General features: G+C 45.4%; 1 protein-coding gene across 1 annotated transcript; it reads left to right on the top strand.

The window, feature by feature from the left end:
* Positions 1-4,913: 4,913 nt before the first annotated feature.
* On the top strand, positions 4,914-11,057 carry LOC311220301 (soluble scavenger receptor cysteine-rich domain-containing protein SSC5D-like; the record flags this gene model as incomplete). Its single annotated transcript, XM_084303807.1, has 7 exons — positions 4,914-4,944; positions 6,571-6,597; positions 7,350-7,676; positions 8,138-8,467; positions 8,835-9,164; positions 9,795-10,124; positions 11,023-11,057. 7 exons carry the CDS (start codon positions 4,914-4,916, stop codon positions 11,055-11,057), a joined length of 1,410 nt encoding a protein of 469 aa, XP_084159933.1.
* Between the last annotated feature and the right edge of the window lie 1,037 nt (positions 11,058-12,094).

The following is a 12,094-nucleotide window of genomic DNA, read 5'->3' as shown; positions in this document are numbered from 1 at the left end:
CTTTGCTCACACCAGAGCCTGTCCCAGATGAGCTTAGCAGAGCTGTAGCAAACTGCTTTTGCCTCTTGAAGCTCTAGCACTATTCTGGCCAGCTCTGACTCCCTCTGCACACACTTCCCTGTCACTCCCCGGTACACCCAACACATCTGATCTTCTTCCTATATAAAATAACTATGGCAGCCATGAAAAAGATCCCTTTATTTCAAACATTTTGATCTGAAAAACACAGCACATCTATCCTTACACCTAAAAAAGGCAAAGAGCATCTCCTGGTAAAGCACTGTGAAAAACATCCAATGCAGTAGGTCTGATGACAAAAGGACAAATGGCTGAGTTCTCACTGTAAGAACGTCAATGATACAGTAGCTTTATCCTGGCATGTCTGAGAAAGTGGTGATATTATTGAAAGATAGCATGAGCACTGATGATCAAGATGATCAAGTCAAACTGCCAAGGCACTTCAGGGTAAACTAAATGTTAAACAGCATTATCCAAACACCTCTTGCCATGGTTTTGGCTGTCATAGAGATAATTTATTTACACAGAGACTTGTATGATACTGGGTTTTGGATTTTTGATGAAGATAGTGGTGATAACACACCAGTGTTTTAGTTGTCGCAGAGCAGTGCTTGCACAGAGTCAAGGACATTTCAACTTCTCATGCTGTCCTGAAAGTAAGGAGGCTGGGGGTGCACAAGGAGCTGGGAGAGGACAGAACCAGAACAGCTGACCCCAAATGGCCAAGGGGGTATCCTATACCATGTTCAGCAGTAAAAGCTAGCGTAAAGAAGGAGGAGAAGGCGACACTTGGAGTGATGGTGTTTGTCTTCCCAAGTAAGTTACACACGATGAGCCCTGCTTTATGTGATGTGTCTGAACACCTGCCCACTGATGGGTAGGAGTAAATTAATTCATTCTTCTGCGTTGCTTGCATACAAAGCTTTTTCTTTATCTAGTCAACTGTCCTTTTCTCAACCTGTGAGTTCTTGCACTTTTACCTGTCCTGGTAAAAGACTCTTCTGGTAGAGAGTGAGCAAGCAGTTTTTTGGTGCTGAGCTGCCTACTGGATTAAAACACATCACTTTTGAACACTGACAGTCATGAGGCATCAACCACCCCTCTAGAAAGCTTATTCCAGTACTGACCACCCTCACAGCAAAGAATTTTTTCCTAATATCTAGTCTGAACCTCCCCTGCTGCAGCTTTGTGCCATTCCCATGAATCCTATCATCAGCTTCTAGGGAGAAGAGGCTGACACTTCACTCCGTGTGTCCCTTCCTCAGGAAGCTGCAGAGAGAAATGAGGTTGTCTCTTGGCCTTCTTGTCTTCAAACTAGACAACCCAAGTGTCCACAGCCTCTCCTGTGGGAGAATCACCTCTTTTTGCCAGCTGGCTATGCTGCGTTTAACGCATATCAAATATATATATATATATATATATATTTTTTTTGACAAGTGGTTGGCCTTGTCATAGAAGGAGATTGATCTACTAAAGCAGGATTTTCCCTTGATGACTCATGTTGACTCTGCCTGATAACAGCTTTGTTCCTTAATGTCATTCAATAACTCCCAGGACAGTCTTCTGCACAACTTTTCCAGGATGGAGGTCAAACTAACATGTCTGTAGTTTCCTGGGTCTTCTCTCATGCCCTTTTTATGGCTCGGTGTAACATTGCCTAGCTTCCAGTCAGCAGGGACCTCTACGCACTCCCAAGATCTTTGGTAAGTTGTAGAGAGGGGTACAGCTGCTTCCTTCACCTGAAGAGCAGCACAGAGGAATTCCAGCCTCTCTAGCCAGTAAGGAAGGGGTCTGACAAAATGTCTCTATACTAACTAAATTAGAATAAACCAGAGGAGTTAGAGATGTAGGGCTAGGCTGGGGGTGCAGCAGGAACTGGGAGAGGACAGAACCAGGACAGCTGACCCAAACTGGCCAAAGGGGTATTCCATACCATATGGCATCATGCTGAACAATTAATATGGGGGGCTGGCCAGGGTTGTGGGGGCTGCTCTGGGACAGAGGCTGATAGGAGTGATAGGGATACAATGTTCAGGAAAAAATCATCCAGAAGAACAAAATCACACCAAATTACTAAGGAGAGAATATGACAGAATGGCTTATTGGGTCATAATTAAAAAGCCAACAGTCCAAAATGAAATACACAGATCAAAGGTTATATCAGGTAATAAGAATACATTGCGTAATCACATCTGCAACAAGGGAAAGAGTAAGGAAAGAGTTTACCAGCAATGCAGAGAAGAAGAGAAGCTAGTGAAAGTGTATACAAGTGTTTAATTTTTTCACACTTTCTTCCATTCTTACTAAAATATTTACTATTTTGACAGGGCTAAAATAGTTACAAGTAACAATAAAGGTGGAAGTCAAGTTGAAATACTGGGTGTACACCCAGGAAAGACAGATATTTTAATCTTAATTTGAAATCCCAATCCTTTCAAAAATAACCCTTTAATATTTTTGTGAAATGGCAATGATCGTCATCAACAATACTTGTGAGATGGGGGAGATTCCAGGTAACTGGCTGGTTTGACCTGGTGTGTATGCTTAGGAATGAATGAATGAATAAATGGATGAATGAGAGAAAAAATATGATCATGATAGGAAAGAAGAAAGGGTGGAAAGAAGGAAGGGAGGCTGGGAAGAAAGGAAGGAAGCAACCCCAGTGTATTTTAGAAGATTTAGTCTAAGTTCAGTTCCTGGAAAAATACGGAGCAGAGATCCAATACTTCTATTTGTAGTCACCTAGTAGATAACATTCTAGGAGTTATCAGTGAACACAGGTTTGTTGAGTTTAGCTATCAAGTAAGCAATCAACTGTACAAATACAAATCGGGAATTACTGGCCAACACAGACAGACAGAACCTAAGGATCAGTATCAAAGCACAACAGGCTGCAGATCAGTAACATATGGGTGTTGTGAAAAAACAAAAAAACAAAACAAAACAAAAAACCACACAAACCTCATCTGAGACTTCTATAACAAGGGTTCTCATTTACGAGTAATGTGTGTGACACTTTTATCTTCCCATGGGCTCTGGGGTCTCTGCCACACATCAGTGTCTGGGTGTAGGCATCAGTCTTTGATAAAGGTGTTGGCCAGATGCTGGCCTGCTTGAGATAGACCATGAGTGAGGCAGCAACTGCTATCAGAACATAGAAAACAGGGCAAAGATGGAGAGGGTAAAAAGTCTGCTTGATGGACAAACCCCGAAACTAAGCAGATGGATGCAAACAGTCTTCAGACAATAGGATATGAAACTCAGCTACTCTGAGTTGGATGCAATGCTCTCTTTCACCACACACAGCTTTGATATTAAATGTATTAATAAAATCTGAATAAAATTTGTACTGATGCATGTCTGCAACTGAGAGTCGTGACCCAGGTAGCTTGAGATTTATACTAATTCAGGCCTGCTTTTCTGGTCTATTACCTCCACTTTTCATCCTCTAGACATGCTGTTGCAATGAAAGGATTTGCTAGCTCTACGTTCATTTGCATTCCCTGTTAGTCGTCACCTGTCCCTACACTCCATTTCTGCCAGAGATTTTCTCTCCTTGTCTGTCCTTTCCAGAGCCTATCTCAGCTTCACTCTCTACCTTGGCTTGGGGAAGACAGAGGGGTGTTGCAAATAGTCCCTGGGTTGCACAGTCTAAGCAGAGGTGTATGTCAAAGATGCACAAAATCTGCAGCTTTTTCACCAAGCTTTTTCACTGGGGTTAAAGACATCTGTATGTATTTTGAGCAGTAATATTTTCTCTGTGTTCAGCTGAGATATTCTGTACCCATCTCTGGGATTCCTAGGGATGATGCTGAGCAATGGTCATACTGATCAACCACACACATATTGCTCGTCTAAATGCAAGGAGTATTTTCTGAGCCCCTCTTGTACAGCAGTGGAGGGTGCAGTGTGATTCTCCTATCTATCACTCTCCTTTTGGCATATCCACGTCCTCAGACAGCCTGATGGCATTTCCCTGCTTAGACATCTTCAATACTGGTGTCTGAGTCCAAAAAATGAATGCAATCACCTCCTAGGAGTGCTTGATGAGCTCTGCTGAGCATGCAAGTTATCTGAGTGCAAGAAGTTGGTATGAAGTAGATCCCACACATGATAGCAGCAGCATCATATCCCTGTAGCATCATTTCTATGCTTGGGCATGTGACTGTCTGGGTGATCCAACTTCACAGGGGACCTGGGAGCTTGGCTTTCATTGCCAGCAACAGAGCATCCTGCTGCTTCTGTATCTGACATTGTCAAGACTAGGAGAAGTAATCACACTGACAGAAAAATTAACTAAACTGTGAACACAGACAAATATTAAAACAATATTGCACAAAGTTTTCTTTGGAACAAACATAGGAGAAAAAGGGAAAAAAAAATCTCATCTTAGGATAAAGCCACTGCTTTCAGCACTGGGAATAGTGTTTGTTTTTTTTTTTTTTTTTTAAAGACTCCCTTGCTGAACTAGTGCCAAGGGATAAATTTAGTTTTCCCATATATATTAGTACCCTATTCCTGCCTGAAGCCAGTCCTGGAAGATGAGTTGCAAAACACCAGGTGCCCCTATCCTTGCCATCAGTGGTCCAGAAAGATCTGAACTGAGACGACATTATTGCTCAGCAAATTCCCGAAACAGCCGAGTTTCACAATCCTATGGCTTATGGCTTACGTGACACTTATGGCACAAGGGTCACTTCCCAGCAGAGCCCCTTGGCTTCTTGCACTTTGCTGAACACCTGCCATGGGGCACAGAGGGAGGTTTTGGGACGGAGGGGAGGAGCCAGCTCCATGGGGACTTCTCAAATACCCTGTCCCTTGGGTGCATGTCCTGCCTCTTCCCTGCCCTCCTCTCCCGTGGAGACACAGAGCACACGTTTCTCCCTGCTACCAACATGAGGTTCGTCCTCCTGGCATGCCTCTGGGGTAAGTGAGGTGGGATTCTTTTCTCTCCACTTTTGGCTTGTCATAACTTTACCAACAGTCCTTCCCTTCCATCATTGCTTCTTCCATAGTCCATAGCACAAAACAGATGTGACATTGCAGGGAAGTGAAATGCAATTGGTGGTGTCTACTTTGCAGTGAGCTGAATCCCTCTCTAGACTACCAGGGCTGCAATTGGTGACTTGGATCCCCTCTGGCATCTCAGACAGCCACAGGTGGACAGCTGGATGATGACCCATCTAACACCAATACCTAGACACTTAAGTGTCTCGTTCAGGAACTGAATCCCAACCCTTGTGAGATAAGACAGCACTGCACAAAATGGGTGCCCTTGTTTCTGCCCTGTGGTTCCCCAGGCTTTGCGGGTTTCCATGTGTCAGGGATGGGACCAGACCTAGTAGCAATGGGCAGGGGATGATCTGTGGTTGCAGTATGTGGATAGGCACTGAAGATGATAAGCTATCTGAATGTAACTGGAATTTAGAGAGAGAAGGAAGTAATTATGAATTTTAAAAGTAGCTAAAAAAAAGTGAGTAGTAAAAACACTTACCTGGGCAATAGTGCTAATGCCACTTCTGGTGTCAGCAATTCTGCCCTTGCCTGAAGTTGTTGGTCAGTGCTTGGGACCTTGCCAGGCTGTTACATGTAGGAACATAAACTGTTGTTTGTGTTGAGCTCTTTTTTGCTTCTGACCTTCTACAGTGAGTACAAAGTCTTCTTTTCCTGAGTTTCCAGGACAAACAGATTCTGGCAAGCTTTCCCTTCCCAACTTTGCCTCAGCCTCTAATTAATCCCCAGAAGAAGCCTCTGGGCAGCAATACCACTCTTCACAGATTTCTACCTTGAAGACGCTTTTTTTGCACAGCCCCATTCTTTGGCCCATAACTGTCCCAATTGCATATCATTCTTACCATTAATGTCTACAGGCCTGGCAGTAGCCCTGGAGTTAGTTTTGTCCAGTGTCTACCTGAAGTTCAGAAGCAGCAATGCCTCTTTAATGGGTCTAGTCCTTACAAAAAAAGGAAGCAATGCTGTGGCACTTGCAGCTTATCAGATTTTCAGCAGTTTCATCCAGATGTGCACCTCTTGCCTGGCTTTTGCTGAGATCTGTGTGCCTATCCAGAGCCTCTAGGGAGAGACAAACACATCCAGATGCAGTTCGACCTGCTCTGGCTCCAGTCTTAGGATGAGCTGTCTGTGCTTCAGCCACAACTCAGATCTTTCTGCTGACTATTACAGGAGCCTAGGTAATTTAATCAGTCTGCACAAAGAATTTCAGATCACCAAGTATGGACAAGATGAGTCTCAGCTGATCTCTTATTATATTTTCACATTATCTGCCCAAATAATTTTTTCCCAGTACACACACACACACACACACATATATATATATTTCTCTCCACATTTTCTCTCCTTATCTGAACTCTTTAACACAAATGCTCTAAAATGAGCAAAACCCATTGACAGCAGGATTTGAGAGGCTGAGAACAATGATGGGCTTTAGCAGAGCTCACAGGGTCTTGCCTCCTGTCTGGTGTTTTGCTACCCTGAATCTCTGCACTTTGCAGAGCTGATTCAGACTAACTTCCTGTATTTCTTCTATTTCAGCTTCCCTCACAGGAGTCCTGCTGGCAGGTCAGTATTTGTAGTAGAGTGGATCATGGGTCATAAATATTGGAGTCTGTTCTCAGTTACATGAATGCCTGGTGTCCCCTTTATCTATATAAGCCAATATGAAGGTGTTCCATATTTTAGACCCCTGTACTTTCCAGTCACTGAATAATTCCCACTGGAGTTCCCCAGATCCATGCAAAGGGGTGATGGTGTCTAGAGATACTCAGTTCTTGATATAGGGGTGGCAGGTATTGTGATTAGGGGACTGGTAACTGGGGCTGAGACAGATTTTGAGACAGATTTTGTGGCCTTATGAGTTTAATAACTGGAGGAGGACTGAGTCACAGAGACAATCCTTTCCAGTCCTGAGAGCTTTTCCGGGGAAAGGGTGAAAACTTCTCAATTCTCTCTTCCCTTCTGCTATCCCAGTGCCTTGTAGCAGTGTCTGTTGGGAGACATTGGCCTTAACCACGGACAAACTCAGACAGAAAAAGAATGTTGGGGTAGTTTTGGTGTGGCTACACTTCTCCAATTATGGTTGAAAATGAACCCTGCAATTTGTTTCTCAAAATGGACTTTTGGTCACAAAGGCACCTGCAGCATTTGGTCATTCCCAACTCAAAACCAGGTTCCCAGACACCAAAGATCTCGGACGCAAGGATACACCAGGCTTTTGTTCCCCCTGGTCTGGCAATAAGGACAGCCTTCTGGGGAGGAACAGCCCTCTTTCTCATTCCCTATCTTCACCCTGGGGTGTTTGTTCTTCTCTGAAGATGCAGACACAACCAAACTTGAGATCCGTCTGGTGGATGGCCCAAACAGCTGCTCTGGGAGAGTCGAGGTGCTTCACAAGGATACCTGGGGGACTGTGTGTGATGATGGCTGGGATTTACGAGAGGCCAGGGTGGTGTGCAGGCATCTGGGCTGTGGAACGGCGCTGTCAGCCCCCCATGAGTCAAAATACGGAGAAGGGAAGGGCCAGATCTGGCTGAGTGACATGAACTGCAAAGGCACAGAAGGGTCCCTCACTGAATGCAAAGCAAAACCGTGGGGAGAGAACACCTGCAACCATGTGGAAGATGCCAGTGTGGAGTGCTCAGGTAAATTCCAGATGTCTTCGATTTTATGCCACATTGTCCCTTCTGTAAGCTATGGTGCAATTTCTGACATGTCCAACTAGGAGGTTAGGGATGCAGAGTGACTTTGTTGAGCTCCATCTCCCTATCCACTTTGACCCAGAGAAGCTGCATGGTAAGTCCAACGGAGCTGGGATTAAACACAGATAGTCTGATCCCTCTCCTAACACCTTCTATGCATATTTTTTTCCTTTTCTTTTTTTTTTTTTTTTTCTTTTCTTTTGTCAACCTTTCTTCTTAAGCCAGAAGGTAGGAAGGGAGCTGTTGATAGGTATAGGTGTTAGGGGTGAGTAGAGAATTTTGGTGTATCATGGGAGATTCTGTTTTCTTTTCTCCAGGTGATCAAGGGCACAGACACTTCTCTAAAACTTCTCTCTGTTTTTTTTTTTTTTTTTTTTTTTTTTTTTTTCTTTGTTGATTTTTAGGAACTGACATACCTGAGCCAGGGCCTGTCCGTCTGGTGGGAGGCCCAGACCGATGTGCTGGGAGAGTTGAGGTGCTTCATGAAGAGCAGTGGGGCAGCGTGTGCCACGATGACTGGGACATAAAAGATGCCCAAGTTGTATGCAAACAGCTGGGTTGTGGGGATGCAGTGCTGGCCCCCATTGGAGCCAAATTTGGACGAGGCTTTGACACCATTTGGCTGGATGATGTGAACTGCACAGGGGTAGAAGCTGATCTCTCTGAATGTCAGGCGAGGCCATGGGGAGATCACAACTGTTACCACGGGGAAGATGCCAGTGCAATCTGTTCAGGTAATCCTTGCATCCTCCAACTTTTGCTAGCTATGTGTTGGGGTGCACTTACAAGTGTGGATACAATCATGGACAGGAACTAGGACTTAACACAAAGCACTCACCTACAGTATTGGTGTTGCTGGTGGTTTGGGGTCCTTACACCCTAGAAGAGGGCTCCAGTCTGGAAGGTTTTCTCCTGACTGTTCACTGGGGCATTCTGTGGTCATTTTTCTCCAGTTCAGGCTTAAGGTTAAGACCATGAACAAGACCATGGACCATGTCCATGAGTGTGGGAGGGAGAGGTTATGCGGGGGGGGGGGATACCAAGGTATGAGTGCACAGCCTTCTGCCTTCCTGAGCATGCCCTCTCTGGATGTCTCTGCAGAATCAGGGATTACCATCTCCACCTCAGTCCGCCTGGTGGATGGCCCAAACCGCTGCACTGGGAGAGTCGAGGTTCTTCACAATGATGTCTGGGGGACTGTGTGTGATGACGGCTGGGATTTAAGGGAAGCAAAGGTTGTGTGCAAGCAGCTGGGCTGTGGAACAGCACTATCAGCCCTCCCAGAGTCAAAATACGGAGAAGGGAAGGGCCAGATATGGCTGACTGATGTGAACTGCACAGGAACAGAAGGGTCTATCACGGAATGTGAAACCAAGCCATGGGGAGAGAACACCTGCAATCACGTGGAAGATGCCAGCGTGGTGTGCTCAGGTAACCACCTCTGAGCCCTCCCCTGCATGTGCTGGGCAGTAGGATGACAGATCCCACTGTATATAAACTTGAATCAGATATCATCCCAAGCCCCTGTGAAAGGGGCAGTGCACCTCTGTGTATGTTTTCTAGTGGAAACAGGGGGACACAGCTGAGGAACTCATCCCATCACTGGGTGCCAGCCCTGTGATGCAGAGCAGGGGTGACCAGTGGTGACACACTGATGTAGCTGTGCCAGTGTTGCATTAAATTCTCTCCTACACTGTGGTCCCTTGTCCCACCTCTGTCCTGCAGGGTGGTTATGATCAACAGAATCCTCAAACCAGATACCCAGTAGAGCCTGAAGCTGTCCATGAAGACCAAAAAAACTTTCTCCTGCCCTTTTCCTACAGCCTCTTATTTCTTTTGTTGTTTTTTTTTTTTTTTTTTTTTTTTGCTTTTGTTTGTTTGTTTGTTTTCTGTCCTTCCTCCCACCCCAGAAAGCACAGGTGTCATTAGAAGAACGCTGATGGCATATCTTCATTGTGCTCAGGGGCACCTGAGCCCCTGTTGAGCAGGCATACTTTCCACAGGGGATGGGGCACATAGGATGCTCCCTTAATATTTTTTTTTTTTTTGGCATTTTTGCAGAGGTAGACGTTCCTGAGACTGGACCAGTTCGGCTTGTGGATGGCCCAAACAAGTGTGCTGGAAGAGTTGAGGTACTCCATGAGAATCGGTGGGGCAGCGTGTGTGATGACCACTGGGACATGGAGGATGCCAAAGTGGTGTGCAAGCAGGTGGGCTGTGGGCCACCACTGTCAGCCCTGGGAGGTGCCCGCTACGGCCGAGGGTCGGACGTCATCTGGCTGGATGATGTGAACTGCACGGGGACAGAAGAAAGCATCTTTGACTGTCAGGCCAGGCCATGGGGTCAACACGACTGCTATCATGGAGAGGATGCTGATGTTGTCTGTGCATGTAAGCCACCCATCACTGTGACACGTGAACTGATGAGGGGACAGGGTCAAGCAGTTCTGGCAAAGCCAGCAGGCTGGACTGGATGGGACATAATGGAAATCACAAGGCAGGAAGGCTCTTGCTCTCGGGAAGATGCTGTTGGAGGCAGGGAAATGAGTGAAGCAGGGTGCCCTAAGGAATACAGAACATCTGATTAGGGTGGATGTGGTGGGTTAGATGTGATTAGCAGGGCACAGACAAACACACCAGTGACAGTCTGACTATGGGATGGGTTCTGATGGAGAGATGCTTACAAGGGAGTTTTGTATAGGGCAAGGTTCCTAATGGGCAGCAAAAGGGAAGGTAGAACAGTTTTTGGAATAGGAGGTAATGACAAACATCTGTGGAGGGCAGGAGGAGGACAGCTGGAACCATGTCTAGGGAGAGACACCTCTCTATCATCTGTACTCAAGAAATATCTAAGTTTAACTCTCTGAAACCTCTGTGAGTTTAACTCCTCACTTCTCATGCTCTGTTTCCTGGAAGAGAAGGCTGGACAGGCCCTGCATAGGTGAAGGAAGGAATCCTTGGGGGTTTTTGGTTGGTTTTGTTATGGAGGAAAAGGGCTGTAGGGTGTTGGCAGGACTTGTTCTGCCAGGACTACATGCTGCAGTCCTCTGGAGCAAGCAGTGAATTTTGCATCAGGGTGAGAGCTTGGTCTTTGTGCAGCCATAACCTAACTTCCAGAGGGGCCAGTCCAAGGCTCTGGTGTCCACAGTATTCTTCGCTAATAGACCCAAATATATCAGTATAACCTAACACGAAGACCTTCTTCTAGAGCAGAATCCATGTCACTTCTGGGTGCCAATTCTGGTGCAGAATTCCTGACAGCAGATTTCATTTTTCCCTTTCTCTGCAGTTAACAAGAATCTGGAGGAGCCGGAAACATCGTGAATGCCGTGCTGACCCCACCAGACCATGCTCACCTTGCCACAGGAGAAGGGCCAGTAAGATTCAGCTGAGAAAGAGAATATTTGGGATGCTAAAGAACCACCAGCGTGCCTTAACAGAATTCAAGTTTTGGCAAAACCATTCTCTCATCCGTTGAGTGATCTACAAGTTTGTTTATAAATACATTGATAGAAAACACATCTCAAAATGTTTTCCCACTGAAAATTGGGATCAAAAAGTATCAATAAATTTCCTCTAAAACTGATATTCTGTCTGTCTCATAAATTGCTTATGGACCTCCGCTGCCTGAGCATATATCTGTCAAGGAGCTGTTTATCCTACATGATGAATATTTATACCAAGTTTATGAAAGTATTTGTAAGATATCTGCTGAGAAGCATGTGTTTTCACTGGTATTCTGACTGGTAAGAAAGACAACCATAAAAGCCTTGGAAAGGGTATTGGACATTGAACAGCATAAGTTTAGTTTTGTAGGTTTGTCTGCCCCTCCTAAGAGGGGCCCAAGGAAGCACTGACCCCATAGAGGAGGACACACCCTTTTTCCTCTCTCACTCTTCCTAAAAGCCAAAACTGGCACTTTCTGGGGATGTCCAATCAAGGCTTAGGCTCTAACATATTTTTGTGTATGTGTGTGTCTGATTTGTTGCTTTCCAAAAAGCAATATGCTTTGTGCCCATCAGTACCATGCGAATGCTTTGTCCCAGCAAAGCAAAGCACTAAGGTCTTCATCTCAGTATTGACATTGGGTGTCTCCAAGTTGGTCAGCAAACTCAAGCTGTTGTTATGGACAGGAGAGATGACTGTATATCCCAGTTTTCTTTGGGATAGTGTTAATTTCCTTCATAGTGGCTGGTATGGTGTGTTTTGGATTTAAGATGAAAATAATGTTGATAACACACCAATGTTTTAGCTGTTGCTGAGCAGTAGTTGCACAGTCAAGGACTTCCCAGCTTCTTGTGGTACCCTGCTGGTGAGGAGGCTGGGGGTGCACAAAATGCTGTGAGGGAACAGATCCCCAC

The sequence above is a fragment of the Netta rufina genome (assembly GCF_964035555.1).
Source record: "Netta rufina genome assembly, chromosome: 31".
Taxonomy (NCBI): domain Eukaryota; kingdom Metazoa; phylum Chordata; class Aves; order Anseriformes; family Anatidae; genus Netta; species Netta rufina.
This window is presented reverse-complemented; position numbering and strand designations above follow the sequence as displayed.